Source organism: Micromesistius poutassou (assembly GCF_964030765.1).
Source record: "Micromesistius poutassou genome assembly, chromosome: 18".
In the NCBI taxonomy this organism is placed as follows: Eukaryota; Metazoa; Chordata; class Actinopteri; order Gadiformes; family Gadidae; genus Micromesistius; species Micromesistius poutassou.
The window spans coordinates 13,188,851-13,200,904 of NC_140288.1; the positions used below are offsets into that span (position 1 = coordinate 13,188,851).

At 45.2% G+C, this 12,054-nt stretch overlaps 1 protein-coding gene across 1 annotated transcript; it reads left to right on the forward strand.

Annotated features, from left to right (window-relative positions):
* Window positions 1–4,549: 4,549 nt before the first annotated feature.
* LOC311363407 (zinc-binding protein A33-like) lies at window positions 4,550–9,298 on the forward strand. Its single transcript, XM_084483348.1, has 6 exons — window positions 4,550–5,099; window positions 5,439–5,534; window positions 5,977–6,207; window positions 7,011–7,036; window positions 7,336–7,451; window positions 7,693–9,298. Exons 1-6 carry the CDS (start codon window positions 4,680–4,682, stop codon window positions 8,229–8,231), a joined length of 1,428 nt encoding a protein of 475 aa, XP_084339474.1. The 5' UTR covers window positions 4,550–4,679; the 3' UTR covers window positions 8,232–9,298.
* The last annotated feature ends 2,756 nt before the right edge of the window (window positions 9,299–12,054 follow it).

A 12,054-nucleotide genomic window follows, 5' to 3' on the forward strand; every position in this document is an offset into this window, starting at 1 on the left:
TTCAGAGGAAAGAAAGACTCAATACTTTAATTAAGGATGGCGTTATCGACTGTAACCAGCCGAGTACTGAAGGGTGTTCTGAAGAAAAGAAAGTAATAAAGAAAACAACTGAAAAGGAGAAAGGAACCATCTTTATCAGTGTCTTTGCTCCTGAGCTCTTCGTTGCTTTATATGACCACAACAAACATCTTTCCTCCACTTTTATGCCTGTATTAAAACATGTTGGGGGTTAGAGTCATTTGGACATGTCTTATGGAGCCTTATGGCATTCTGGTCTCTGGGGACTTCATTCTCAGTAGCAGAAAAGCTAATAAGGAACAAGGTGCTGCCATAATGCAATTCAGTCAGTGCGTGCAGGACCCTTCCAGGATCCAGCCACACATCTCCTTAACCCCCTCAGGTACGTCTCTCTCTCTTCCTGACTTCTTGACCCAAGAATCAAAAGCTAGCCGAGTATTACTGATTAGCGTTTCTATTTTGATGACTTAATGTCTACATTAAGCATGGTTGTTAAAAGCACCACCTAACCCTTGTTGAATTGATGATTTGGTCCAGTGGTTCTCAAACTGTGGTTCTCAAACTGATGCACACATTTAGTGGTACGCAGAGGAATAAAAAATAAATAAAAAACACACAAATAAACATATACAGTACACACACACACACACACAGTATCATTATGTCAGTGCAGATTTGCCACATGGCCGCGGATGGGTCCGGGAGTCATTGCGTTGGGGGGAGGGGCTTGACCTGTCTCCACCCCGGGGGGGCGAGATGACCTACATAGGTGTCACATGATTATTGGTCACATGGTGTGCAGAAGAACCTGTCTACGCCACCGGTGGTCCGACTGCACCACCACCACCACCACCACCTCCTCCATCACCTCCACCATCACATCAAAAGACCTAGCACGGCGTAGCCACCTAGCGTTACCTAGCGACCTAGCGTGGCACAGCCACCTAGCAACCTAGTGCGGCGTAGCGACCTAGCACGGCATAGCAACTTAGCGGCCTAGCGACCTAGTGTGGCGTAGCGACCTAGCACGGCGTAGCTATGCAGGGCTAACCCTGACACTACAGTATGGAGGAGAAAGATAGAGAGAGGCAGAGAAAGAGAGACGAACAGAGAGGGAGAGAGGACAGCTCTGTAGGCCCCGGTCGTCCCTGTCTGTCAGGGCTGCTGTGCTCAATCAATGTCACTCTCTTTAACTCCACTGGTACGCCGACGGAGCTGGAACAGTCGGATAAACTGTGTGTGTGGGGTTTAGAGTGTGTGTGTGTGTGTGTGTGTGTGTGTGTGTGTGTGTGTGTGTGTGTGTGTGTGTGTGTGCGTGTGTGCGTGTGTGCATGCATGTGTATGTGTGTGTGTGTGTGTGTGTGTGAATGAGCGTGTGAAAGAGAGCGAGTGAGTGAACCCAGGGGGGGTAACTGAGAGAATAAGCGTGAGAGCGTGAGAGAGAGAGAGAGAGAGAGAGAGAGAGAGAGAGAGAGAGAGAGAGAGAGAGAGAGAGAGAGAGAGAAAGTGAGCGAGAGGTATCTGTTGAGGAGAGGATGGGCTGAGAGAGAGAGAAACCTTTTAAGAAGGATGCTGTATCTTATTTGTACCTTTTTTGACCTTTTTCATGCTTTGGCGGGCGAACTCAACTCAACGTATGTTTCCCATGCCAATAAAGTCTGTTGAATGGGAAATTGAGAGAGAATGAACAATTGTGTGTGTGTGTGTGTGTGTGTGTGTGTGTGTGTGTGTTTGTAAAGGTGTGTGTGTGTGTGGGGGGGGGGGGGGTGTTTAGAAGTAACCATGGTTACTCCTGGTGGAGCTGGTGAGCTCTGGCATTCTTCCAGGAGCCCAGAGAGACGTCCCATCTCCAAGATTTGAGCCAGCCACTCTAAATAAGATTACATTTTATATGTGGCCACCCTCTGTGTGTGAGTGTGAGTGTGTGTGTGTGTGTGTGTGTGTGTGTGTGTGTGTGTGTGTGTGTGTGTGTGTGTGTGTGTCCAACACTTGACACCAGCAGGCGATGCCTCTGCCGGAACCCACAGGCCTAATAGAGAGAGAGCGAGCGATGGTTTCATTGGTTGTCCATTACCGCACTGCTATACGCACACACACACACACACACACACACACACAGTATTTGAGAAGGTATAGAGAGGGAGAGGACTAAACTGGTTTACAGAGGTAAAAGAAAATCTATTACTTTGGTTATCATGTTTTCATTTAGTTGCAGTTGAGGAAATGTTACACAAATGTCCACGCAATACAAAATGGCCACTGCAGGCTCCGTGAAACTGTTGCCTTAATTCAATTCCCAGAGACCCTTGTGTGAGGGTGAACAAACACAAATGAAATGGTTACAAAAAACAGGGCTGTTCTCTCTATGTGCGTGTGTGTGTGTGTGTGTGTGTGTGTGTGTGTGTGTGTGTGTGTGTGTGTGTGTGTGTGTGTGTGTGTGTGTGTGTGTGTGACGACCCTTTTCACATTAAGAGCATGAAAATAATTTGTCTGCGGCGAGTGAGATATTCTACTCTGGGGAAAAAAGGAAAAAAACGTCTTGAAGTGTGATTCCGTCCTTGAGGCCTTTCCTCTCCATCTCCAGCTCTCTCCCTCTCAATCTCTCAGCATCTGCTCCATGAATGCTACCTGTTCTCATCTCTTCACAGCTGTGACCCCTAAAGCATTCACTGCAACATTTACTGATTTCAGTTCCCTACAGAGTGAAACAAGTTGTTACAAATAATAATAAATAAAAGAGAAGAGACACTGATACAGGATTGGCCTATATTCACTGTAACTAACTCCACTAACGAAATACTATACTATATACTACTGTACTATATTCATCGTAACTAACTAAACTAACTAAATACTATACTATATACTACTGTACTATATTCACCGTAACTAACTAAAATAACTATATACTATACTATATACTACTGTACTATATTCACCGTAACTAACTCAACTAACCCTATACTATACTATATTCTACTATACTATAATCACTAACTAAACTGACTATATACTATCTTACTAAATTACTATACTACTATACTATATTCTACAACTATACTATACAAGACCTCCTATTGTAAAGCATGTGGCTATCTGTACCACACTTTACTATAAGATACGTCTATTGTAAAGTAGTTATCTATATCATACTTTACTATAAGAGGCTACTATTGTAAAGTGTAGCTATCTATACCATAGGCCTACCATACCATATGTTACTACAACATACAAAACCACACTCTTTTGTTAATGCATCCGTGTAGCGTGTACCACAACACAACACAACACAACACAACACATCACAATATTACATTGATGCTCACTCCTGCTGCCAGCCAGTGTTCCTGTCCTCTCCACTAGGGACCGGACAGACGGACAGCCGACCCTATCCGTCCAAAACCCTGCATCTCGCCCTTAGATAATTACCCGGAGCTAACCCTATAGGAGATGAATACCTTGAGATATTGTTTTTCCTCCATGAATAAATGCAGTTTCAAATAAGACGAATAAATACTAAATGTAATGGACATGTTTACAGTTTGTTGGCTTTAGTTGGTGGCTCAGTTATTTATTCGCTTGGCCCCCTATAAGTGGGCACATGCTGACACCTAGTGGTGATGCATATTATAGCGCTAAACTCCATGAAAGGATTCAAGATAATATCGACCTCAGATGTTGGGTACGGATTGTGCTATAGATGTTGTGCTTACGGTGTCCTGCCGCCGGAGGTTGCTCTTGGTCAAGGAAGTGGACTTCTGCTGCAGGTGGACGAGACGGGAAGAAGGAAGGCTCTCTGTGGATGTACCTAGAGATCACGTAAAATATCCTTAAATGTATTCGTGTTGGAGGTTATGACGGAGCCCTTTGATGTCAATTCATTTAGTATATGCTTTAGACCACATGATTCCACATCAATACCTAATTGGACCATTTCTTCCACACATGGAGATGGCCTCTTTGGCCAAAGAGACCGACGGTTTACCTGGTGTGTTCGAGATGCCTGTAGGCGTGGCTCATTTACCACCCCGCCCATTTCCAATATAAACTGAATTCTCACCTAAAGTAGACACTAACCCTAACCATAGAGTCGCTTCATGAACTTGGCACGTTGACCTCTGAGTAAACCACGAGTTGAACCTTTACCTCTTTTATAATAAGGTGAGAAATGAGAACTAATGAGAACAAGTTGTAATGAGAACAATTTATATGTTAGAAGCACTAACATATCTATTCGATTTTTGCTTTTTATTATGTTATTTTTTATTCATTTATCTTGTATTAACGTATATAATAATACCTAAATAAATGGAGGTTTGATTGGGGCTATGGTTAAAACAAAGGTATGTTACAAAACATGTAGTTTGCTGTTTATTCAGTCGATTCATATGAGGCTCTAGTTTATATGGTTATTAGTTAGTTAATAAGTTAGTAAGTTAGTTTCGATTTCACAATTTTACCGATGACGTCGGGTCACGTGTTGACGTCTTCACCTTTGCTCCACTGAAGCACCAGAGGAGAAGGAGGAGGAGGAGCGGCCAGCGGTCTGCTGGTTGGTCCGTCATTGTTTTCCGTGAAGTGGTACAGGAAGTAGAGACGGCTGCTGATTGGTCCGTTCCTGTCAACACTAACCCGTGGCAGTGGTGAAGGAAGTAGTAGACATGGCCGGTCGACTGTCCCTGGCCGAGGTGGACCTCTGCTGCACCATTTGCTGCGACATCTTCAGAGACCCCGTGGTGCTCCAGTGCAGCCACAGCTTCTGCTCCGGCTGCCTGCGGGACTACTGGGCGCACCGGGGGGGCGGACGGGACTGCCCGCTGTGCCGGAGGGAGTCGGCCGACGAGCCGGTGCCCAGCCTCACCCTCCGGAACCTGTGCGAGGGCGCAGAGCCCTCGTCCTTATCGTCGCCGCCGCCGGAGGAGCTGTACACCGACCCCGGGGAGATGTGCCCCCTCCACGGGGAGCGGCTGAAGCTCTTCTGCCGGGACGACCGGGAGCCCATTTGCGTGGTCTGCCTGACGTCCCGGAGACACGGGGGGCACGACTGCTGCCCTGCGGGCGAGGCCGCCGGCGACCTGAAGGTACTCCTGGTTCAGTGGCTTCGGTCTAGGGTCAGACATAAACTAACCCTAACGATGCTATCACGTCTGATCCCTGACAGACGTAAGATGTAATATATTGGAGATGGGCTTGTGATCGTAGAAACCAAAAGATAACAACAGAAACCGAACAATAATAATAACAACATGGAACATAACCACAACACACGTCAGGCTTTGACTGAAGTTATCTCTGTTGATGAATGGCGGTATTGTATCGTACAGGTGTCTTATAAAAAACACTGTTATTGTTTATATCAGAGGTGTACACAGTGAGCTTATTGGTGAATGGATCTAACCCCTGACCCCAACTGTCCACAGGAGGACTTGAAGACCTCCCTGAGCACGCTGCACCAGAAGATGGTGGAGTTTGAGAAGACGAAGCAGAACTACGCAGACACCTCAGCGCATATCGAGGTGAGGGTCTTCATCGGCCACCCACAACAACACGACCACCTGTGTGGAGCACAGTTAGTGTTTGGAGCCGAAAGGTACTGGGTTCCACCCCGCAATGTCCACAGCCTTCCTGTGTTTAACATCATTGATCAAGATGGCCTTACCTCCCATCTGCTCCGCAGTGACATTCACTCAGTTGTTTTGTCAGTGTCTGCCAAATGACTAAACAGTAACATTTTTTTAATTGATTTATCTGTCAATCGCTTTAATTTAGTTTCAGAATTGTCGTACATATTGGCAAATGCCTGTGAGCACGCACGGCATTGCTATCATATCTTAATGTTCAGGCCGAGGGCTGTGCTAATGCTAACTGGTGGTAGCGTTGCACTACAATGATACAGTGTTGTTGTGACCCCCGTTGTGTGCGGCCAGCTCAGCATGCTCAACGCTCACCCCCTTCCAGGTGCAGGCCCAGTTTGTGGAGCGGCGGATGCGCCAGGAGTTCCAGGAGCTGCGGGACTTCCTGGACGGGGAGGAGCGGGCGGGCCTGCAGACGCTGAAGCAGGAGCAAGCGGAGAAGAGCGGGGTGGTGAGGAGGCTGACGGAGGAGCTGGAGGTCAACATCTCGTCTCTGTCCGACGCCATCGCGGCCCTGGAGGAGGAGATGGCCCTGGACGGAGTGCCTCTCTTGCGCGTGCGTCTCTACGTTATCTGTTGTTATTTTTACATTAAATCTGAGTCATTCAGCTGACCATTCAGTCATTCCCTTGACCTTTCTTTCAGTCATTCCCTTGACCTTTCTTTCAGTCATTCAGCTGACCATTCAGTCATTCAGCTGACCATTCAGTCATTCAGCTGACCATTCAGTCATTCACTTGACCTTTCTTTCAGTCATTCAGCTGACCTTTCAGTCATTCAGCTGACCTCTTCGTATCCAAGATGACTATCTGCAGTAGCTTCAACCTGCTGGCCATGACCCTTACCTAGGTCGGAAAGTCCATCCCAACTTTCATCTGCCTTCCCAATATAGTACACGTTATTTATAGCTACGACACCACACTGAGTTATGCTAACCCTCAGTCTCCAGTCTGTGTGTGTACATACAGGACTTTGTATGTTTGTTTCTTGACCAAAATGCCCCATAAGAAATCTCCTGTGACCCCGTATACATATCAGATGACCCCAAGTAGCGTCCCGCCCCCCCCCCCGTCCCCATGTTGGCAAACGATAACTTGGAGTGACTTCAAAGACATTTAGGGGTAAGTAGGGGCTAGAAGCACCCAGGTCACTACACTCTGGGTTCATCCCGAACGTCATCACCCCCCACCACAATGAGTAAAAATGTAAGCCCCAATGAACTGCCTGTATTAGGGTTAGCCTTAGCCTCTGTATTCACTGTCAAGTCTTTTGTATGAGAACTGTCCTCACTAAATCCAATAGATGATGTTCGAGTATCATCTAACCATGTATTCCATTTTGCCAAATCATGTTTTTCAGAAATGCAAGAACAGCAGCGTTGGAAGGTAAAAGTCCATGTATTCGTTCTCCATTTCTGCATGTTATGTCTCCATGTGGTCACTGTGCTCTATTTCTTCATCACTTAGGCTACTTTAGTAGTCATCACTTAGCCATCACACAAAGACTTCCAAAAGTCACCTTGTTTTCAAACAGTCATGTCTAAGGTCCTTGGGTCGTATGGGACAGAGCGTGTGGACGCTCTGTCGTGTGGTCGTGTGGACGGCTGGACAAAAGGGTTAACCCAAACCCTATACCTTTAGGTCATCATCATGAAGCCCTTACTGAGTCCCTTCTCCTCCTCCAGGGCCGCCCCCCCAGAGTGTGCTGCTATGCCTGCAGGAACCCTGATCGACGTGGCCCAGTACGTGGGTTCGCTGCAGTACTCTGCGTTGGTGGGGATGCACAAAATGGTCCGTTACAGTAAGTGTCTAACCCTGCAGAACGGCAGCACAGTGACCATCAGCAAGGTTGTAGTGACTATAGGTGATCCCAGCCTGTGTAATCAAGGGGTCAGAACCCAGATCAGTTCATTAAGCAACATTGTTTCGGGTCAGAACCCAGATCAGTTCATTAAGGAACATGGTTTAGGCAGGGCTTGAACCCGGGACCTTCTGTCTGCTCCTCACCTCCCCCCCCCTTGTGGTTCCTTCTCCCCCCCCAGCGCCGGTGACCCTTGACCCCAACACCGCCGCCCCCTGGCTCCGCCTCTCAGACGACCTCACGGAGGTCAGCGACACCGACGACCGGCCGAAGCTCCCCGACAACCCGGAGCGCTTCGACCGCGACGCCGGCGTGCTGGGCCACCGCGGCTTCTCCTCGGGCTGCCATTGGTGGGACGTGGAGGTGGGCGGGAACACGGCCTGGGTGGTGGGCGTGGCCGGCGAGTCGGTGAAGCGGAAGGAGAAGGTGGCGTCGGTGCAGAAGAACGGCTACGTCACCGTGTACTTCTACCACGACATGTTCTTCGCCGGCACGTCGCCACTGACACGGCTCAACCTCAAGTCGCGCCCCCAGAGGATCCGCGTGAGGCTGGACTACGACAAGGGGCGGGTCTCGTTCCACGACGCCGACCGGAACCTGCTCATCTACTCCTTTAAGCACAGTTTCAGCGAGAAGGCGTACCCCTACCTCTGGGTAGGCTGCAAGCTGTGTCCCCTGAAGATCACGGCGGGGGAGGGGGTGCTGAAGGTGGTCGAATGATGTGGAGGATTGTGTTACAAAGCAATCTAAATCTTCTCTGGGGGGGAATTAACAGCCTTGGCCAAAGCATTCCTGTTTACAATGTAAGTTGGGTGTGTGTGTGTGTGTGTGTGTGCGAACATTTGCGTATTAACAAAACATGATTGTATCTTCATCAAATGAGTAATGGTCTTCAGAAGACAAGACATTGTGTCAATAACAGAATAATATAAATCTTATAAAATAATATAAATCAGTCTTCTCAATATCGTTTAATGTTTATTGGATGCCACCAAATCCTACTCACTGCACCTTTTAACGTAAAATCCTGCACTATTTCTTTGCTTTTCAGTATTTGCAGATAAAAATCGAAATAAATTTTGCTTTCGAAAATCTTTTTAAAACGCTCTAATTTTTTTATGGACATCCAACTTAAGAAAATAAAAAGTTGCATATTTTGTTTGAAATCGATGTTAGAAAGAGACAGTTAATAACGGCTAGCTTAGTTTGTGACCCAGTTAACTGCTTTGACCTTACTATTGATCAACGGGGAAGGTTTCTTCCTTCAAAACAGATTTGTCAATTATTTTGCTATCGATTCCAACCATGCTGCAGAGAAGATTGGTAAACCTGAGAATACTGGTAGACCATTCAGTGGTATTTCTAAATATTTAGAAATACAGTTGTGCTTTTTGCAAAGAATTTGCAAATATCTTTTCAATGAAATTATTTTTTTCTGTTTGTCTCCACTTTCCACCGAGGTGGCTTTTACTGGGCTGGGACACAGGCAGGCTGGTGATGTTGGGAACCAGTTTAGTGTAGAGTTTGAAGGTAGATGAGGCAGGAGATCTCCGGGAGTGTGCGGCGATGGCCGGTTTAATCCGTTGCACAGCGATTGCTCAATGTGCAAAAGGGGATTGACTCACCTGTTGCACATTAAGCAATCGCCACCCTGTGGAAGTATTACCATGGTGCGGCAGATAGAGCTACACTATATAGCCTACACTACATTTCTATCTTAGAAAGTACAACTCATGTTGGTTTCATTTATTTTCTGTTCACGTGGAATGCAATAAAGTACATGCTTGGTGACCTTCAAGAGGTGGACTACTGGCGATTATTACATTCTTGCAAAATGCAAATAAGGGGCTACCTGAATAGCAGCTGAATGGAATACAAATCCATCCTGGATGGCGAGGCTATAGCAGATAGCCTACAATAATGAAGAAAACCAAAGATGAGACAAAGACAAAATATGGACACGTTTAATGTTTTATTTAAAAAAAAGTTATAACAGTTTATTTTATACACAACTATTTAAGAGGTTATAAGCCTATTGACAGAGAGCCCTCATGCCCACTTCACAATGCAAATATGAAAAACGAGAAGAGCAGGAAAACGGTAAAGAAAAAAAAAAAAGACCAGGGACGGATTTTTAACAATTAAAACAAAAAAACTTTAGATCCTTCCCAAGTATCACACACAAGGTACCAAATACAGTTACTATAAAAAAAAATTAAATAACAACCAGCAGTTTTCCATTGTAAGTGTGGCTTCTTCGCCCTCTAGTGGCAACAGTCGGCCAGCACAGGACGCAACCACTCCGCCAACAAAGACGAGATTTGGGAGGTGCGCACGCTGATCAACCTCAACTCCACGCGAGAAGCATGCAGGTGCACAGGAGATGTACAAACCAACACAAGCGTGTGTGTGTGTGTGTGTTCCTTTTTTTTTTTTTTTTTAACCGGCAGGGTGTGGGTGTGTTGTACAGATATACTTTGTTGTGTTGTAGGCAGCAATACGTCCATCGAGCATCTTGAGAATGATAATCGTTTATCTACCTTATTAACAAAAGAGGAAACAGGAAGGGGGGGGGGGGGGGCACAAAAGCATGTCAAATTCGATAACACATTAAAAATATTGCAACCAAAATAAATCTAATCTGTAAGGGAAGCATACTGATTAACTGGGCATCGTTATTTTGTCCTCTAATCAATGTTATAAATGATGAAACCCAAACAAACCACAAAGGCTGAATAAGTCTCTCGCTGCAGCTTACTTAGTTTGTGCGAAGAGAGAAAGGGATAAAAACAAGCAATTATAATTACTAAACTACACCAGCTCTAATGTGGTCCGGTGGATTGCTTTAGTTCTATTTTTGAGGGGGAGGGTTAACATAATAATAATGATAACATTATGAGGGCTATTGTCACTTTTCTCTGGTGCTGCTGTACCGAAAGCAAATGCATTGGTTTTATTACAGAATACGGCAAAAATTAAAAGTCAATCAAATTAACAATTGAATTCCTATCGCAACACTTTTAAACAGATTAAATATAAATGAGGTTCGGCGTACTCTTCGCACTACAGTGGGAGCATTCTAAACGACATTCTACATGACAAAATAAAAATGTAAAAGATGTTAACAGGCAGCTTAGGGGAAAGCAGGAGCCGTTTGTGCCATGGAAACATGTATCCAATGTGCTGTGCCTCCATTTTGCAGGTTGACGTTAGGTGTCTTTCAAACACTAATACAGGCGCTGAACTACTCAAGTCAGACATCAAGATGGAAACGTACAGCCATGGACAAACCCCTACAACATAGCAGTAGTATGACACGCTACCAATCGTCGATAACAATCGTGTTGTGTTTTGCAGAAACATTAAGTCCCATTACAGAGCCTTTGAATCATGTAAACTTGTGCACTGAAAATACTGTTAAAAAAAAAAAAAAACTGAAAAGGTGAGTGGCTCATCTTGTGATAAGAAAAAGAAAAAGGAAAAGGTATTTGATGTGCTTTCAGGCAGAACTGAAGATGTAATTATCACTGCCGTGCGCGAACACACGCACGCACACGCACACGCACACACACACACACACACACACACCTCAGGTAGGGAAGTCTATATGGAGTGTCATACATGGACCAAGAAACTGACAAACAAATCAAGAATTGAAAACAGAATCTGATTGGATGATGACTCCCTTATCAGAGAGTTTCACAACAAACTAGCTAACTACAACTGTGATGCGGCCACGTAGTCACGTTAACATGTTTGCAGAGTTCGGCAACTCTTTGCCGTTGTTATCGGTTCTCCACCTTTTTGTTTGCGTTAATCTTGCGTTATTTCACTGCATGGTTTACGATCCGAAAAAACGTCATGTTTCAATTCCAAGCCACAGAAGCCGACATAAGCTAAACCAAAACTCCTTGTTTTTTTGTTTCTAAACTGTACAATCTCTTGGAAAACTTCAAAAGAATAATCACACCTCTTTTAACAGTCAAACTGTGAGCGACCATGTGGAGGGAAAACAATATCTATGGTTGGTTTCTAACACTGTGCTTTAGTTTTTTTTCACACTTTGTTTTTTACCCTTTATAGTTGGGAAACGTTGATTGGATTTCATCCATGTTCACCTTCTTCTTGTGAGGAGGCAGACGAGGGTGAAGGTCCCAACTAAAAATATATATGAAATAATAAATTAATCAAAAGCTCAAAACAATCAAAACCCGTGGTTTGTGACTGCAATTAAAATTAAAATTAAATTTGAGAGGCCAGGGTTGCCTAGGTGATCCGGCTGCTTTGGCAGCTAAAACTAAACAACTGTTTTGGTTTATGATTCTGCATTTTTGGAGTTGGACGAGGCATCGAAAGAGAGAGAGAAAGAGATACTGTGCACTATACAAAATAGGTGCTATACACACACGACAGCACACACAGAAGAAAATATCTTTCAGGTGACCAGGGTGGGCCAAATAAAGCAGGAACACCAACTTATGAGGAGGCGTAGAGATGAAATCCAATCCACTGCCCTCTCTTTCCGCGTATTTCCCTGGGACTT